The 15,009-nt window shown below is 38.2% G+C and overlaps 4 protein-coding genes and 1 long non-coding RNA gene across 6 annotated transcripts; 1 reads left to right on the top strand and 4 right to left on the bottom strand.

The window, feature by feature from the left end:
* Nucleotides 1-180: 180 nt before the first annotated feature.
* Nucleotides 181-851, bottom strand: LOC135799471 (synaptic plasticity regulator PANTS). Its single transcript, XM_065312592.1, has 3 exons — nt 729-851; nt 508-672; nt 181-437 (listed from the first exon to the last, which is right to left on the bottom strand). The coding sequence occupies exons 1-3, from the start codon at nt 789-791 to the stop codon at nt 216-218; spliced, it is 450 nt and encodes a 149-aa protein (XP_065168664.1). The 5' UTR covers nt 792-851; the 3' UTR covers nt 181-215.
* A 2,733-nt stretch (nt 852-3,584) lies between these two features.
* On the bottom strand, nt 3,585-4,524 carry LOC135799472 (uncharacterized). The gene is made up of 2 exons (XR_010550010.1): nt 4,395-4,524; nt 3,585-4,187 (listed from the first exon to the last, which is right to left on the bottom strand). It is a non-coding gene; the product is annotated as an uncharacterized lncRNA (long non-coding RNA).
* A 2,981-nt stretch (nt 4,525-7,505) lies between these two features.
* Nucleotides 7,506-9,527, top strand: LOC135798738 (E3 ubiquitin-protein ligase RNF185-like). Of its 2 annotated transcripts, none has more exons than XM_065311669.1 (4): nt 7,506-7,609; nt 7,900-8,090; nt 8,479-8,675; nt 8,907-9,527. In XM_065311669.1, the coding sequence occupies exons 2-4, from the start codon at nt 7,921-7,923 to the stop codon at nt 9,110-9,112; spliced, it is 573 nt and encodes a 190-aa protein (XP_065167741.1). In that variant the 5' UTR covers nt 7,506-7,609; nt 7,900-7,920; the 3' UTR covers nt 9,113-9,527. The 2 variants fall into 2 exon arrangements, with proteins under 2 accessions (XP_065167741.1, XP_065167740.1); XM_065311668.1 differs by having other exon boundaries at nt 7,562-7,699.
* Nucleotides 9,528-10,134: 607 nt separating this feature from the next.
* On the bottom strand, nt 10,135-10,543 carry LOC135797929 (selenoprotein M-like). The gene is made up of 2 exons (XM_065310527.1): nt 10,445-10,543; nt 10,135-10,380 (listed from the first exon to the last, which is right to left on the bottom strand). Exons 1-2 carry the CDS (start codon nt 10,541-10,543, stop codon nt 10,135-10,137), a joined length of 345 nt encoding a protein of 114 aa, XP_065166599.1.
* A 1,253-nt stretch (nt 10,544-11,796) lies between these two features.
* Nucleotides 11,797-14,162, bottom strand: LOC135797932 (5-hydroxytryptamine receptor-like; the record flags this gene model as incomplete). Its single annotated transcript, XM_065310529.1, is given in 3 exon segments — nt 11,797-14,070; nt 14,073-14,090; nt 14,093-14,162. Coding segments are annotated over 3 exon segments (873 nt in total), but the record flags the coding sequence as incomplete, so codon positions are not given.
* Nucleotides 14,163-15,009: the final 847 nt, after the last annotated feature.

A 15,009-nucleotide genomic window follows, 5' to 3' on the forward strand; every position in this document is an offset into this window, starting at 1 on the left:
CTGGAAGTACATTGTTAGTCTAGTAGTCTTTATATCCTTTCGGAGGTTTTGTTATTGTACGAAATATGTCCTTATTTGTCAAATCTACTTTCCATTCGTTTCTATTCGGCAAACTTCGCGAATCACATGCTAACTCGTGACACATTCAAAATGGCGGCATTTTCAATTTTGCCTGCATGATTTCTAAGTAAACTAATTTAATAAATGCTACCTAATTACATGATCGTACAACTTGTGTCAAAAGTAGGCTCAATTTCACCTTTGATTTCTTTACTTTTAATATTCAAGTAGGTGGCTTCATATTCCTTCTGCATATACTCTGGCAGTGGTTTACTCCAATCTTCTGGAGGGTTCTTCCTCTTTTCCCACACATCATTGTCATAATGTGCTTTCATGCGTTCGAAACGTCTGATTTTCTCACTAACAATTATTTCTTTCTAAAAATATGTATGAAAATTTAAATACCTAACCTTAAAATTGATAATTTGTGCACAATTTTAGTCTTACACCAGCTTTAATGTCTCTGTTGGCTTCCCATTTGTATGAATTATCCAAGTCGCGTTTCCATTGTGTGCAGTCAGTGCTATGGCCATCAACAAAGTATTGTTGAAAGCGACTTTTTATTGACCGACAATCGGAATATTCATCATCATAAACTACGCTTGGTCGAATCTACGATTCATTACCATATAATAATGTAGGTCATATATTAGAACATTAAATATTACCATCCATTCGTCAGGTAGACTGTCTTCTTTAGGTTGGGTATTGTTTGATTCATTTTCGGGCATTTTTTAAATATTATTGCAACTAATAAAATGATATAACCTCGACGGAAACAAGTACTGTAACATAGGCAATCAATATTACAAAAACTAAACTGTTTAGTAATGGAAATTATGGATATCTTTTTTAATGATAAAAGTTGATTATTAATTTCACTGTTTTTCAAATTATCTTTACTAATTATGTGCAATTTGTCTTGTTTTTCACATATTTTTAAACATTTTTAATGATTTAATATAGGCAACTCAACATACACTTGAACAAGAGTACACTTCCGCATAAAAATGGATTTAGTGGGCCATTTTAAATGCGAAAAGAACGAAAATCTCAACAAGTTCTTGAAAGCAGCTGGTTTATCATTCATAACACGATTGTTTGTAAGATGGTCTAAACCTACCATGGCAGTTTTGAAATTAGAAGATTTATGGTCGATAACAGTCAGATCCACCTTCTCCTCACGTGAAAAATCTTTTCGAATTGGTCAAGAAACAACTGAATTCTTACCAGGAAAAGTTATAAAGGTATTCACACAACTCCCTAAACTAAACTACCTGAAAGTGAACCTATTTCAGAGCGTTTCTTCTATGGAAGATGGCAAACTGGTAACAAAAAATGTCATTGATGATAAAATTAACACAACAACCTATTACGAGTTTGGTCCTAACTCCCTCACAATTAGAATTGTTGAGGAGAAAACAGGTATTGAAGCACGACGTATCTTCAAAAAACTTCCAACAAAATTATAAATGTTCCTAGCTTTACAGACACAAGACAATTTCCTGAATTATTTGAATTTTGATCACTTGTGATAATTAACATTGCACCCAGAATTTTTATAACCATTATAATCATGAACAATAAAAGTTAGTAACATATTCGTACGAAAATAGACGAATTTAAAGAATTTATAACACATCTCAAAATAAATTAATACATAATTTATATGCGGTATTATATTACTATGTAATTTATATTAGCTGTTATGTAGAAATCAAAATTTTATGTGACTTGCTTGAGTAGTACCTGTAGNGTTGGCACGCGCTTGTGTTAGTGCGTTTTTTTGAGCATTTTCCGGATCTTCCGGATAGCGCATCTGTCAAGACTGACAGTGCTGCCAACTATCACGAGTTTTGATTTTGACGTGAGAATAACAAGCAAGAGCAAGCATAAATTTTGAACTGGAAGTACATTGTTAGTCTAGTAGTCTTTATATCCTTTCGGAGGTTTTGTTATTGTACGAAATATGTCCTTATTTGTCAAATCTACTTTCCATTCGTTTCTATTCGGCAAACTTCGCGAATCACATGCTAACTCGTGACACATTCAAAATGGCGGCATTTTCAAGTTCGCTGATGATTTCGTAAACTAATTTAATAAATGCTACCCTAATTACACTGATCATTACAACTTGTGTCAAAAGTAGGCTCAATTTCACCTTTGATTTCTTTACTTTTGTATGTGTATTCAAGTGGGTGGCTTCATGGCTACTTCTGCATATACTCTGGCTTGATGGTTTTACTCCAATCTTCTGGAGGCTCTTCCTCTTTTTCCACATATTGTCATAATGTGCTTTCATGCGTTCTAAACGCCTGATTTTCTCACTACTTAATTATTTCTTTCTAAAAGTAATACATACAATATTTAAATACCCTAACCTTAAAATTGATAATTTGTGCACAATTTTAGTCTTACACCAGCTTTAATGTCTCTGTTGGCTTCCCATTTGTATGAATTATCCAAGTCGCGTTTCCATTGTGTGCAGTCAGTGCTATGGCCATCAACAAAGTATTGTTGAAAGCGACTTTTTATTGACCGACAATCGGAATATTCATCATCATAAACTACGCTTGGTCGAATCTACGATTCATTGCCATATAATAATGTAGGTCATATATTAGAACATTAAATATTACCATCCATTCGTCTGGTAGACTGTCTTCTTTAGGTTGAGTATTCTTTGATTCATTTTCAGGCATTTTTAAAATATTATTGCAACTAATAAAATGATATAACCTCGACGGAAACAAGTACTACTAACATAGGCAATCAATATTACAAGAACTAAATAGTTTAGTGTCGGAAATTATGGATATTTTTTTAAAGATAAAAGTTGATTATTAATTTCACTGTTTTTCAATTATCTTTACTAATTATGTGCAATTTGTCTTGTTTTTCAAATAATTTTAAACATATTTTATGATTTGGTATAGGCAACTCAACATACACCTGAACAGCAGTACACTTCCGCATAATGGATTTGGTGGGTCATTTTAAATGCGAAAAGAACGAAAATCTCAATAAGTTCTTGAAAGCAGCTGGTTTATCATTCATAACACGATTGTTTGTAAGATGGTCTAAACCTACCATGGCAGTTTTGAAGTTAGAAGATTTATGGTCGATAACAGTCAGATCCACGTTCTCATCACGTGAAAAATCGTTTCGAATTGGTCAAGAAACTACAGAATTCTTACCAGGAAAAGTTATAAGGGTATTCACACAACTCTCCTAAACTAAACTACCTGAACGTAAACCTATTTCAGAGCGTATCTTCTATGGAAGACGGCAAACTGGTAACAAAAAATGTTATTGATGACAAAATTAACACAACAACCTATTACGAATTTGGTCCGAACTCCCTCACAATCAGAATTGTTGAGGAGAAAACAGGTATTGAAGCACGACGCATCTTCAAAAAACTTCCGACTAAATTATAAATGTTCCTAGCTATACACGCACAATAGTATTTCTTGAGTTTTATGAATTTTGATCACTTGTGACAATTAACATTGCACTCAGAATTTTTATAACCATTATAATCATGAACAATAAAAGTTAGTAACATATTCGTACGAAAATAGACGAATTTAAAGAATTTATAACACATTTCAAAATAAATTAATACATAATTAATCTGCGGTATTATATTACTATGTAATTTATATTAGCTGTTATGTAGAAATCAAAATTTTATGTGACTTGCTTGAGTAGTACCTGTAGTGCAACCAAAATTTGTTTTTGTTTAAAACACAAATAATAATTATCATCTCTTCCTGGAACTATTTGTCGCAGTAGGTCATAGACGTAGCAAACAAGATCTTTTGTTTGTTCTTCTTCTTCTTTTTCTGTCCGCACTTTACGTTGTTATCGCCCACTGCGTCGACATCGTGCGACAGAGAGGCTTTCTCTAAAGCCATCGCGATAGCATCGCTAAAACTGCTGTTGTAAGCCGGCGCCGGGACGTAATCTTCGTCCTCGTTATCGCTGTCTACCCTCACCTGCCTTGGCGTGGCTGTGAGCTTTGAGCCGGTGACGTTAATCAAACGGAAAGATTCCACCTGCGAGATTTGTGGAGATGATTTAAGTTGCGGCCAAGATGGTTGCTGGCGTTTTGCGGTTAACATCTTTAAAGAAATAATTACTTTAGAAGGTAATTAGGACATTCAAAGAGGGATTGTTGAATAGGGGACTGACACAAATTAATATAAATTAATAATTTGTGTTAATTATCCTATCATTTGTTCTAGCACTTTGTTAATATTCATTGAAATATATGAATATCAATGAATAACAAAAACAAAATGCAAATATTTTAAAATAAATAAATTTACCGTAGCAAAAGATGGTCCTGATACTTCTCCATCACCCTGACTCCGTAAGGAAACAGGTGAAACACTTCTCGACGTAGATAAGGAATCTTCACGCATTCTTTCTTTACCTATATCGACCTGGGACTACTCCTTAAATTGAAACTGCACCTGGCATCGAATTGTAATATCGCTTAGCTGAATCTTCCCATTTCCTGCCGGATTTTCCCTTCTGTGTAATCTTTTTCTTCATAAGTGCTTTTTCTCTAGCACGTTTCTGACGCCGTTTCTTTTCTCAACCCGCAGCTGTTCTGGAAACTCATCCGCCGTTTCTCGCTTACGCATGAAGATTGCAGGCTGAATTTTCAGCAACTTCGAACTGGCAAGTCACCGGTAGATGCTGTTACCGAAAACGATTGGTGTAACTTTCAGTCATCGACCCGCCTTCCTTTCTCAAATAATGCGTCTCGGAGATTGTCTTCAGAAAACCCAGTGAACCGTAAGTATGCTCCAACATCCTTACATTTCACCAATGGGTATATGCTGGCCGCAATTTCAGCGGCCTGATAAAAGTAGGAAATACTTCATAGGAGGATCGCGGCCGTTGATGCGAATGATGCCAGCTCACTGGATGGTTGTTCACCGCTGAGTATATCATGTTTGAGCTGGAACCGTTCGCGCGGTTTTACTTCGTTGGATAAATTCGCCAAAAGAATATTTTCTACGCTCTTTGAAGTTTTACATAGACTGCCTGATGAAGCTACTCCTCTGATAAAGTCGATTCGCTCAACAGCCGAGCCTTCAACTCCAACTTTTCGTTGCGGCGTTCGACGCTGATATCGCAATTACAGTGATCAACAATTTGCACGATTCAAAGTGATTGCGCGTCCGGAAAGTTCAACAAAGAGAATGGTTGATTCTCGGTTGTAGTGATTGCCGGTGTCGATCGGATATGTAATAGAGAACCGCGAGCGCGCGCTTCATCAACTGAAACGCATCGCTTCGGTTCACGTTGAAATGACGGATGTGAGACCGCCGCACAAACACTGAAATTACATCAAAAAACGTTTGGAATAATATTGCGCAGCCACAAAATATGCTTTCTTTGGTAAGGGGACTGACACAGTAGAGTATACTTTCACATCTACCGTGCTACTATCCACAGTTGATTCAGTATCAGATACCGCATACAAAATGTACTTTGATAAATAAATAAATTCAGTAAATAAACGCTAAGAAATTGAATTCAAACACAACCTTTAGGTGTTCGAGCGCTGAATGCCCTGCTGGCAGATAGGGCTTACTCCAGACTTTTCCGACAATGCCAGGTAGTGTAGAATACAGGACTAACAATAGATAAGGACCGCAATGTAATATTTTGGCCGCCAGCACGGATGCAGCGTGATCGCATACATGGGTTTTATTGTTCGTGATTCTGTAAATTTACATTAAAATAAACATTTTGAATTTTTGAATAAGTGTTCAAATGCAGGAATGGTAGCAAAATTATGTTTAATTTATGCTGTTATGATATTTGCATTTACACTGATTTTCCAAAGGTAAAATTTCAAAACTGCAAAGTTATTATGTACTCAAGACTTGGTAAAGATTAAAAAGAAAAACTAGCAAAATGCTTACAATTTGTTCAATAAATTATAGTCAATAAGAGCATCAGGATTGTTCATGTACTGTTGTAGTCCCCTGAAGATTGCACAATAAATTGACAACTGCAAGCAAAATGACATCAAAATATAACATTTGTAAAAGAATTGCAAATGTTTTGAAATGTTTAAGTTTTTTAAATCAGTCCTATTATCAATGCTCACACAAAATATTCAAGCAAAACCCCAAATATGTCATCATATGAAAAGTATTTTTCTTTGAGAATAAAAATAAAATGTAATTACTCGTTTTGAATGAAATGCTCCTTGTTGTACTTGTGCTTTCCAGTAGTCACCCATTTGTGACCGACATTGGGACTCCTCGCAGTATGTCCACCGCCAGTGTGATTCTCACGTGGCGTGTAATGAAAGTTGAGCAGATGATTCAAACTCTGCTTGCTTGCTGCCTTGCACAAAAACGGATCCAACTTCCGGTTCCAGTTCATCCTGTTCTAGCCGGGTTGTATCTCGACTGCCTGCACCGCCAGCATTATTGCCAGGGATGTAGACACCACGTGTGCGCGGGCGTTTGTCGAAACCGCGCGCCCGTTGCGGCTGCGGTTTGCGAGATGGTTCAGATTTGTTGGTCGGAAAACTGCCGCCAGCCGGTTCACGGCGACGGCCGCCGCGCGGCAATTGCTTGCCACCCAGCGCATCTGCAACCAATAGCATCGCACATGTTAGCGAGTATATACGATGATGCACGAACAATAGTCACGACGCCATTTTGTAACGTATTCCGTAATAGGGTATGAGGTTGACTATTTTTAGTGACATGCGCTCACCTTGGTTGTTCTTTTTCGAATCAGATGGCTGGCCCTTCGCCGATGCCTGATTCGGGCGATTGCCTTTTAACTTTTCCATTTCCTCCAGACTTACTTACTAAGGGCGCGCCGGATGATGGGCGTCCACCGCGTGGAGCGTTAGCGACACGAGATGATTTCGTTGGACACATTTTACAAAGCCATGTTTATACCAGTCTAGCCGAAAAAATGTGCACGAACGCTATCGTATTCAATGCGCGTGCAATATACTTGCTGGGTGGAGGAGTGCTTCCGGAGACGGGTTGACCTTCAGGTCGGGGAGCTGAGGACCCCCAGGCGGCTGCCGGACGCGATGGATATCCCTATCAGGGCGAACGAAACTGTCTCGTTCACGCCGCTGCAATGGCGACGGGAATGCACTACGCACGGACAAGTCACCCGGCCAACAAAACACACGAAACAAGCGCATGCGCCATAAAATCACTTCCGTTCTCATCCCGCACACATTAGATTTTAAAATGTAGCAAACAAATTCTACGTTTTTTATTTAAATATCAACAACAAGTAGCTATATTTAATGTTTTATTTATGCATGTAAATTATATTTACAAATACGCTTTTAGTTTGGGTGATTAATTCACGAGCAACAACGCAAATGAAGATTTAAAGCAACATCACCACTAGTGACGTCTGGCGGTGAATTTGATCACTAATCATAAAATGTCATCACCCTGACCTGTCAGGTGATATCAAAATAAGTAGGAGTCTTGGGGATCAGGACAAGTACGACGTATTTATTTACTTTATTGTGATAGTGAGTATGCATTTCACGCCACGAATGATTGATTAGTGGAAAATCGTCATCGTCGCCGCCGGGCGGAGCATCAATAATTCAGCGCTAAGAGTGAGTGAATGAACCACACGTCAGCCCAATCAATTCCCGAGCGAACTCGGTCATGTTTCCCATGCCAGTCGAACGCGAACTCTCGTCGAAAGTCGCGACGCTGGTGACCCAATGCAATCGCAACTTTTTACACGATTATTGCGCGCCTAATTGCTCAACATATTGCGCCATTGCTACATGATTACTTTTGTGCTCGCCAGACCAACTCTACCAGCCGCAAAATGGTGCTGACCACTGCAGAGGAGCCGCAGGTGAAGGAGACTACAAGTACAAGTACTGAAGGTGGTGCCACCGAAGGGGAGGAAACCCGTGATGAGCGGACATTTGAGTGTAATATTTGTTTGGATACTGCAAGAGATGCTGTTGTCAGTTTGTGTGGGCATTTATTCTGGTAAGCATTCAAAACTTTTCAATTATTTAAGAAAAAAAAGAGTATTTTGTTTACTGGTAGCTGGTTTATGGAAAATCAAGTTTATTTGTGTAACTGTGTCAAAGTGGAGTTGAAATTTACAAGGAAAATAAAGAATTATCATATTATGCCGGCACAAAACAACTACGCTCATTAAATTCTGCAATTTGCATGTTTTTTGCTGATATGCTGCATATTTTTACATAATTCCACTTTTTTTCCACTGTCTACGAAGTAAAATGATGTTTTCCAGTAAATTTTACTCAATATTGTGACTAATTCATCATAAAAACTTTACTTTTAACTAAAACTTACGTTTTTTTACTCTAAAATCATCAATATTCTAAGTTTCTTTGTATTTTTCTTTCAGTTGGCCCTGTTTACATCAGTGGCTTGACACAAGACCAAACAATCAAGTCTGCCCGGTATGCAAAGCGGCAATAAACAAAGAAAAAGTCATCCCGCTCTACGGCCGAGGCAGTACAAACCAACAGGACCCCAGAGAGAAGTTCCCACCTCGACCACAAGGCCAGCGAACCGAACCTGAAGCTGGCACCCACTTTTCAAGTAAATACCTGGCATTAATTATTTAATTCAGGCATGAATTGAGTTTTCTAAATGATAATTGGCTTGCGTCACGAAACATTTCGGTTTTGTTTACATGGCGTGAAACAATTGCGCAATTACATCAACAAACTCGTGACTTAGCACAAAATAACCATAAATAATTACTATGCATATGTATATAGATAAAAAGAGCTGGATATACAGTGTGTTGATGCTATATTTCAATTTCAGACTTTGGATTCGGCGATAGTGGATTCCACCTTTCGTTTGGCATTGGCGCATTCCCATTCGGTTTCTTCACATCGACGTTCAACATGGGTGATACACGGCCCAGTGCCGCCGCTCGTGGTACCTCGCAGCATCTGGAAGAGCAGTTTTTGTCGAAAGTATTCCTATGGCTGGCGGTGATTTGTGTCATTTGGCTGCTGCTGGCGTAATCGACACAGATGATATCATGAAATTTAATGTGGAGACAGCAACGCAGCCCCCTCAGCACGACACCAATCTAACATATGTACTGATGCAGTCCATTCCGCGACATTCGGTGGATGTTTAAATTAAAGGCTTAAATTCTAAGATGGGATTCATTTCTGTGTGTAGGGAAACATACTGTTGACTTTAACTATTGTTCAATCTGATGTAATATTTTAGAAGTTAAGATATTTTAGGCATTTCATTGTTTTGTTTTCCTATTATTTTTCTTCTATGCTTTTACTTAGCAATCTAGAGCTCTATTTCCTGTTTCGCAGTTATTTTCTTTAGGTATTAGTGATTATGTTTGTAAATATGAATTACTGGCTGGACATTGTAATTATATAACAGAATAAGTGAATATAAACGTAGTGCAATCGAGTTTTAAGTCAAATTAATAGCAATAGGTAACAATCATTGATTGTTTTCAATCATTTGTCATTGATTGTCATTAAATGTAACAAAATTCTCAGTAATCTCACCAAAAATCATTGAATCAGCTCCATTTTCATCATGCATGTCATATCAGTTAACCAGAAGTTCATTTATCGCAAAGATCCGCGGATTTCGTACGAAGCAGCTGGGAAACAAACATGGCCGGGGTTTATTGGTAGATTGGAGTGTGACACTGATATGATTTCGGTGTTTCCTTTGGAAATGGTGTACGAGGCACGTTTTCCTGATCCGTTTACACTTTGCGGAGGTGGCGATCGCAGCAAACATCCGCAGAGTGCTGTACAGGGACCAGGGTCTTCACATAGCGGAGTTATCATGATTGATGAATACTTATACACTACTAGTTTTGATATGCTCTGATATCTGATACAAACCTATTGAATTTATCATTAAAGCATTCTTTCTTTAATTCATTTACTTTTAGTGCAAATTGATTTATGTTTACTGAATCATGTCATTCATTCACACATTATTTTCATACAGATTTTATGATTGGCTATTGATTGTTTTAGTATGAATTGTATGTTGTAATTTACAATTCAATTTTATTGTTTTCTTTCACTTGGAATCCTTTTGATGCTAATAATTGATTGCATTCTTTTCTGGTGAGTTGTTCCAGCTTAATTCTGCTTACTTCTGTGTCAGTATCATCATATAAGACTAATTCTGGTTTGGCACCATGAATCTTCTTGAATTCAACATTGTTGTATTTTGGGACATCATCATAAATGAATTTTCTTACTTCTGGGAGGCGATTTAGTGAGCAACCTGGACAGCTCTATAACAATAGATAATTATCATTATTTAATAAATTTATAGTTAATAATATAATATTTACTCACTTCAATTACTGCTCTGCTGTATAATTCTTCATCTTTTGCTTGTTCAGCAAATGTACAGGCAAACAAAGCAAGAATTGTAATAATCAATAAGTTCTTCATATTTTTTGCTTTAATATTTGCTTAAAACGGGAAGAATATGGTGTTTAAAAGTATTTTAGGATAAGGAATGCTTTCGTGTAATATTACGTTTGCAACTTTTTATCAGTGAGCATTAGAATACATTAGATGTATGTACACTTCATATTAGTATGAACTTGGAACCGGAGTTATACTTGGATAAACTTGCAAAACAAGTGAAGGTTACCGGATTAGACTCCGGTAATATAGGCAACTTGTTAACGTGTTAACGTGTACAGAATATGGATTTACTTTGTATTCAACGAATAAAGTTACTGCTAGAACACGACAGAGGACACAAGCTACACTGTTCCATTATTTGTATCAATTTGTATCGTGCGGTTTAAGCCGATGTATAGAAAATAGTAGACTGAGGGTGGACATTTGTAATGTGCAACTTGCGCTCAACGAATAAAGAGGAAGTGACTTAGAGAACTGCGACAAAACTCCTTGGAAACTCAGGTACGACTGAGCATTGTGCTTCAGAATTAACACGTTTAGGATAAACAGTAAATCGTCGACTGACTGTACGCCCGCGAAGCTTCGGACCTCCCTTGGCATTGTGCTTCCTGCGTGCTGGCCTTTTATATCTGCGGCGACCCGCAAAAAGTGGTGGGGGTTAGGTTCACCAATAGGAGATGTGGGAACCTGCAAATACAAAAAAGGGGTATCTACCTGTGACTTCTTCTTAATTCAACAGGTAAATTATATCATTCTTATCAAAAACACATTTAAAACGTTCATTGGCATCAATTTTTTAATTTTTTTCAATTTTATAAAAAAATGGTTGTTTGTAAAGTAGGTTTACGATCGAGATGTTTACGTGATAACGTCTTATTGGTGATATAAGTTTTGTTTGTTGCAATTGTTGTAACACTTCACTTGCACTTCACATTTTGTTTTACTGTTAAACATTCAACGAAAACTTAACCGCACGAGAAAATCTCCATTCGTTTGTATGCCGCTAGAGTGAGAGAGACGGAAGATCGGTCCACTCACTCGAACACTATGCCTGCCTCCGCTCGTGTGGATTCCGCGTGTCTAGTTTCACGGAATGACTGGCAGCGCTCGAGATGAGACGGGAGATCGGTCCGTCTCTCTCTCGTTATAGCGATCGGCCTCGTGAGGCCTCGTGACACAAGTTTCTGAACATGTCACCCGACTAAAACGATTTTAAAGACGTTATCACGTCAAAAAACTTAATAAGCTTTTTACTGATTAATATATTTCCCCCATTTTTATATGAAAAATACATTTATTATTATAATGCGATTTACATTGTTCGCTAAGTACATCAGGTATTAAACATACATTTCTTTGAAATTTACAAACATCATAAATATTTATAATCTACTACCTACGGGAGTGTATTCACATGTATATTACACAGAAACTGATGCGTGTGAGATTTATTTTACAACGGGAACATTATCTACTCCACCACTACCACTCGTATAATGCGCTTCATAATTTACACGATGAGTCTTTCGTTAAGGCGACATGAAAACAGTAAAATGCACTACGGGCTCAAGCAGTACATTTTCCTCTTTCATATTCGAGATACACACCTACTCCTGATTATATACACTGTGGTTATGCGACATTTATACATTTTCAAGATTGGAACATTTTTTATGCACAAAAATAAAAATAGAAATAATTCAATCACAAACACCCTGTTCATCCATTGCCAATTAACCAATAGAATAATAAGATGCGATACAAAAATATTCTTATGAATCGATTCGATCACAGCATTTTATAATTCGCATTTTTTGCTTATACGTTACCATAACATTTGAAAGTGCATTCCGAAATCAAGAAACAAATAAACAAATAAAATATATACACATTAGATACTAACATAATCACTTAATTTAACATCACATTTTGTGTAGATCTGCAGATGCAACAATTATTTAAGTCAGATAATGATTGTAGATCACATCCAAGACGTTTGTTTGCGGTATTTATAGACTTGTAGGATTAAACCACATTTAGATTTCTTTATTCCATTAACATTTGTTTAAAAATTGATTTAATTATTTTATTTACGCAACATTATTTTAAAATCTTGTTTTATTTGATGGTGGATTAAGTTTTTAAGTCATTTGATGAATTTTAAAGGGGCGGAACACCCTGTATACACATATGTAATATGTACAAATATTAATATCACACGTGGTAATTTGGAGTATGAATATTCAAATTATTTTTCATTAGTTTTGGTCAGTTTGCATATTAAGGTTATTTACAATACGATGTAATATGTAATGTGTGTTGCCTACATTTAAACTGAATATTCTACAAATGGTATGATATTATATACACACTTGTATCCACATCAATTATTGCTATAATCTATAACCTAACCTAAAATCATTTAAGGTTAAATGTTGTATTGATTGTTCTGCGTTTTTTTTTTTGCATTTTCACATTACACACAAATTTTTATCACGTAAATTCTTTCATCTCAAACGTAACTCGCTTGTTCTGCGCATGCGTGGGAACCATCACTTCAGTAATCTCTGTATCCATGCAGCTGCTGGTTGGATCGCAGTCAATGTTGCTGGGCACGACCAGGTAGCGTGACCTCTTGTCCTCGGATCAGTCGCACTTGAAGGTGACATTACGCGGCCCCGACACGACAGCCGTCACGGCGACGTTGACGGCGAGCCGCGCCGACAGCGGCGGCTCCGGCGACAAGACGTCACTCTGCCGACATCATTGGAAGTGCTTGATATTAAACTGTTTCTGCCTCCTACGTGCGTAATTCCTTCCGAAGAGAATCTTTTTAAACGCATGGCGAAACTCCGGACTAAATATCGTGTAAATAATCGGATTCAGCGTGGAGTTAAAGTATCCCAGCCATAAAAACAGTGAGATAACATACTCCTCAAAGAGATCTTTATAAATAGGTAGTAGTACAGCCATTACAAAGAATGGTAACCAGCAAATGACGAATGCACCTGTGATAATCGCCAGGGTTTTCGCCGCTTTGCGCTCACGCTTTGAATCCGCTGAATATTTATTACTTTTTCTTTTGACTACGTGTTGCGGCCCACCTGGGTAAGGATTATCCCCGTCTGTAGTTGTAGGTGGATCGTCTAAACCATTAGCGCAGGAAGCTTTTTCTGGACTTGTATTATTCGAAGAAACATTTGTGAACGCAGTGGTTGTTGTTTCGGAAATAGTCGGCAATGGCCGGCCGATAATTGTCACCACAGCTGCAGCTATGCCACCCGACGCGCTCGCCCCAGCTAGGCCACCCGCAATACCGCACATCGCGGGATTATCCTTAGTCTCAGCCGCTTGCGTCAGAATCTGTCGACGGCGGATGCGTTTGCGTGCTGTTTGGAATATACGCCAGTAGAGTATAAGTATAACCATCAGTGGAAGATAGAAGGAGCTCGCAGTTGCGAATATTTGATAGCTGATGTCCTGGCTAACGATGCGCCTTGTTATGTCTTCGATGCGTTGACTCCAGCCTACCAGGTCTTTCCAGCCGGTAGTGGTGCAATACACACAGGAAGGCAACACATACAATCAGGATCATTATACCAATGCGTTTTGCTGTGCGGTGATGAATATATAGATCTATGTTTTGTTACCTTGGTATCTAAAAAGAAAAATCATGTTTTTGTATATTAGGTGTGGCACTTGTGAGGGCAGGGTGATTGATAAAAGATAAGCATGAAACAATGAGCACTTGTAATTGTAAAGAATGTTGAATAGCGTTTTATTGAATAAGGCGTCTCTTAATCTGCGTCTGCTGCGCTCTGCTTGTGCCAAAAGCTGCTGCGGGCGCACGCAGTGCCGGTGTTACGCAGGAAGAAATAATGTAATGCTTAATATTTGTGTTGTTGGTTGCCACCCGTTACGCATTTCGCTAACACTCGACCGTCCTGACTCTCACTCGTCCTCGAGTGTGTATGCTACGAAGCAGGCTGGAACCTTTGTGACTCGTAGGCTCTTCCTTGCGTTTTCACTTTCAGCAGTGGCGCTTCCGCTTGCCAGGCACAATATCCTGCACAGCGTCGTAATTTTGATTTCCAAAGGTAAGCGGCCCCTGGAACCAAATTGGCTATAAACGGCAGAGAAACTAGCCATTCCCAGGAAACGCCGTAGCTGGTGAATATCTGTAGGCGCAGGATACTCCGAAAGGATCGCTCGTAGTTTTGCGGGGCCAGGCTCTATGCCATCGGCACTCCAGAATGAACCCCAAATACCCACACGCTCCTGCATGAAGTAGCATTTTTCGATCCTCAGCGTTAATCCGGCACCTCAGCGCCATCAGGGTCTTGGTTAACCTGACTCGCATGTCGCTAATCGCAGGTATGAGGATGTCGTCAAGGTAGTACACTCCACCGTGTCATTACGGAGGTCCCAAAACCTTTGCATTAGTTTTTTGAAAGGAAGTACGAGGGCGTGGTAGCAATACGTAAAGC

Source organism: Atheta coriaria, unplaced genomic scaffold (genome assembly GCF_025399875.1).
Source record: "Atheta coriaria isolate IRGN ID8LTWV9N9 unplaced genomic scaffold, Caltech_Dcor_3.1 hic_scaffold_9_pilon, whole genome shotgun sequence".
NCBI classification, from domain to species: Eukaryota; Metazoa; Arthropoda; class Insecta; order Coleoptera; family Staphylinidae; genus Dalotia; species Dalotia coriaria.

Excerpts from the sequence above, each read along its gene's own strand:
- LOC135799471 (XM_065312592.1), bottom strand. The coding sequence starts at position 791 with ATGCCCGAAAATGAATCAAACAATACCCAACCTAAAGAAGACAGTCTA. Across the intron at positions 673-728 it reads GTCTACCTGACGAATGGATG|ATTCGACCAAGCGTAGTTTA; the intron begins GTAATATTTAAT and ends AATGAATCGTAG. Across the intron at positions 438-507 it reads ACAGAGACATTAAAGCTGGT|AAAGAAATAATTGTTAGTGA; the intron begins GTAAGACTAAAA and ends ACATATTTTTAG.
- LOC135798738 (XM_065311669.1), top strand. The coding sequence starts at position 7,921 with ATGGTGCTGACCACTGCAGAGGAGCCGCAGGTGAAGGAGACTACAAGT. Across the intron at positions 8,091-8,478 it reads TTGTGTGGGCATTTATTCTG|TTGGCCCTGTTTACATCAGT; the intron begins GTAAGCATTCAA and ends TTTTTCTTTCAG. Across the intron at positions 8,676-8,906 it reads AGCTGGCACCCACTTTTCAA|ACTTTGGATTCGGCGATAGT; the intron begins GTAAATACCTGG and ends TTTCAATTTCAG.
- LOC135797929 (XM_065310527.1), bottom strand. The coding sequence starts at position 10,543 with ATGAAGAACTTATTGATTATTACAATTCTTGCTTTGTTTGCCTGTACA. Across the intron at positions 10,381-10,444 it reads ACAGCAGAGCAGTAATTGAA|AGCTGTCCAGGTTGCTCACT; the intron begins GTGAGTAAATAT and ends CTATTGTTATAG.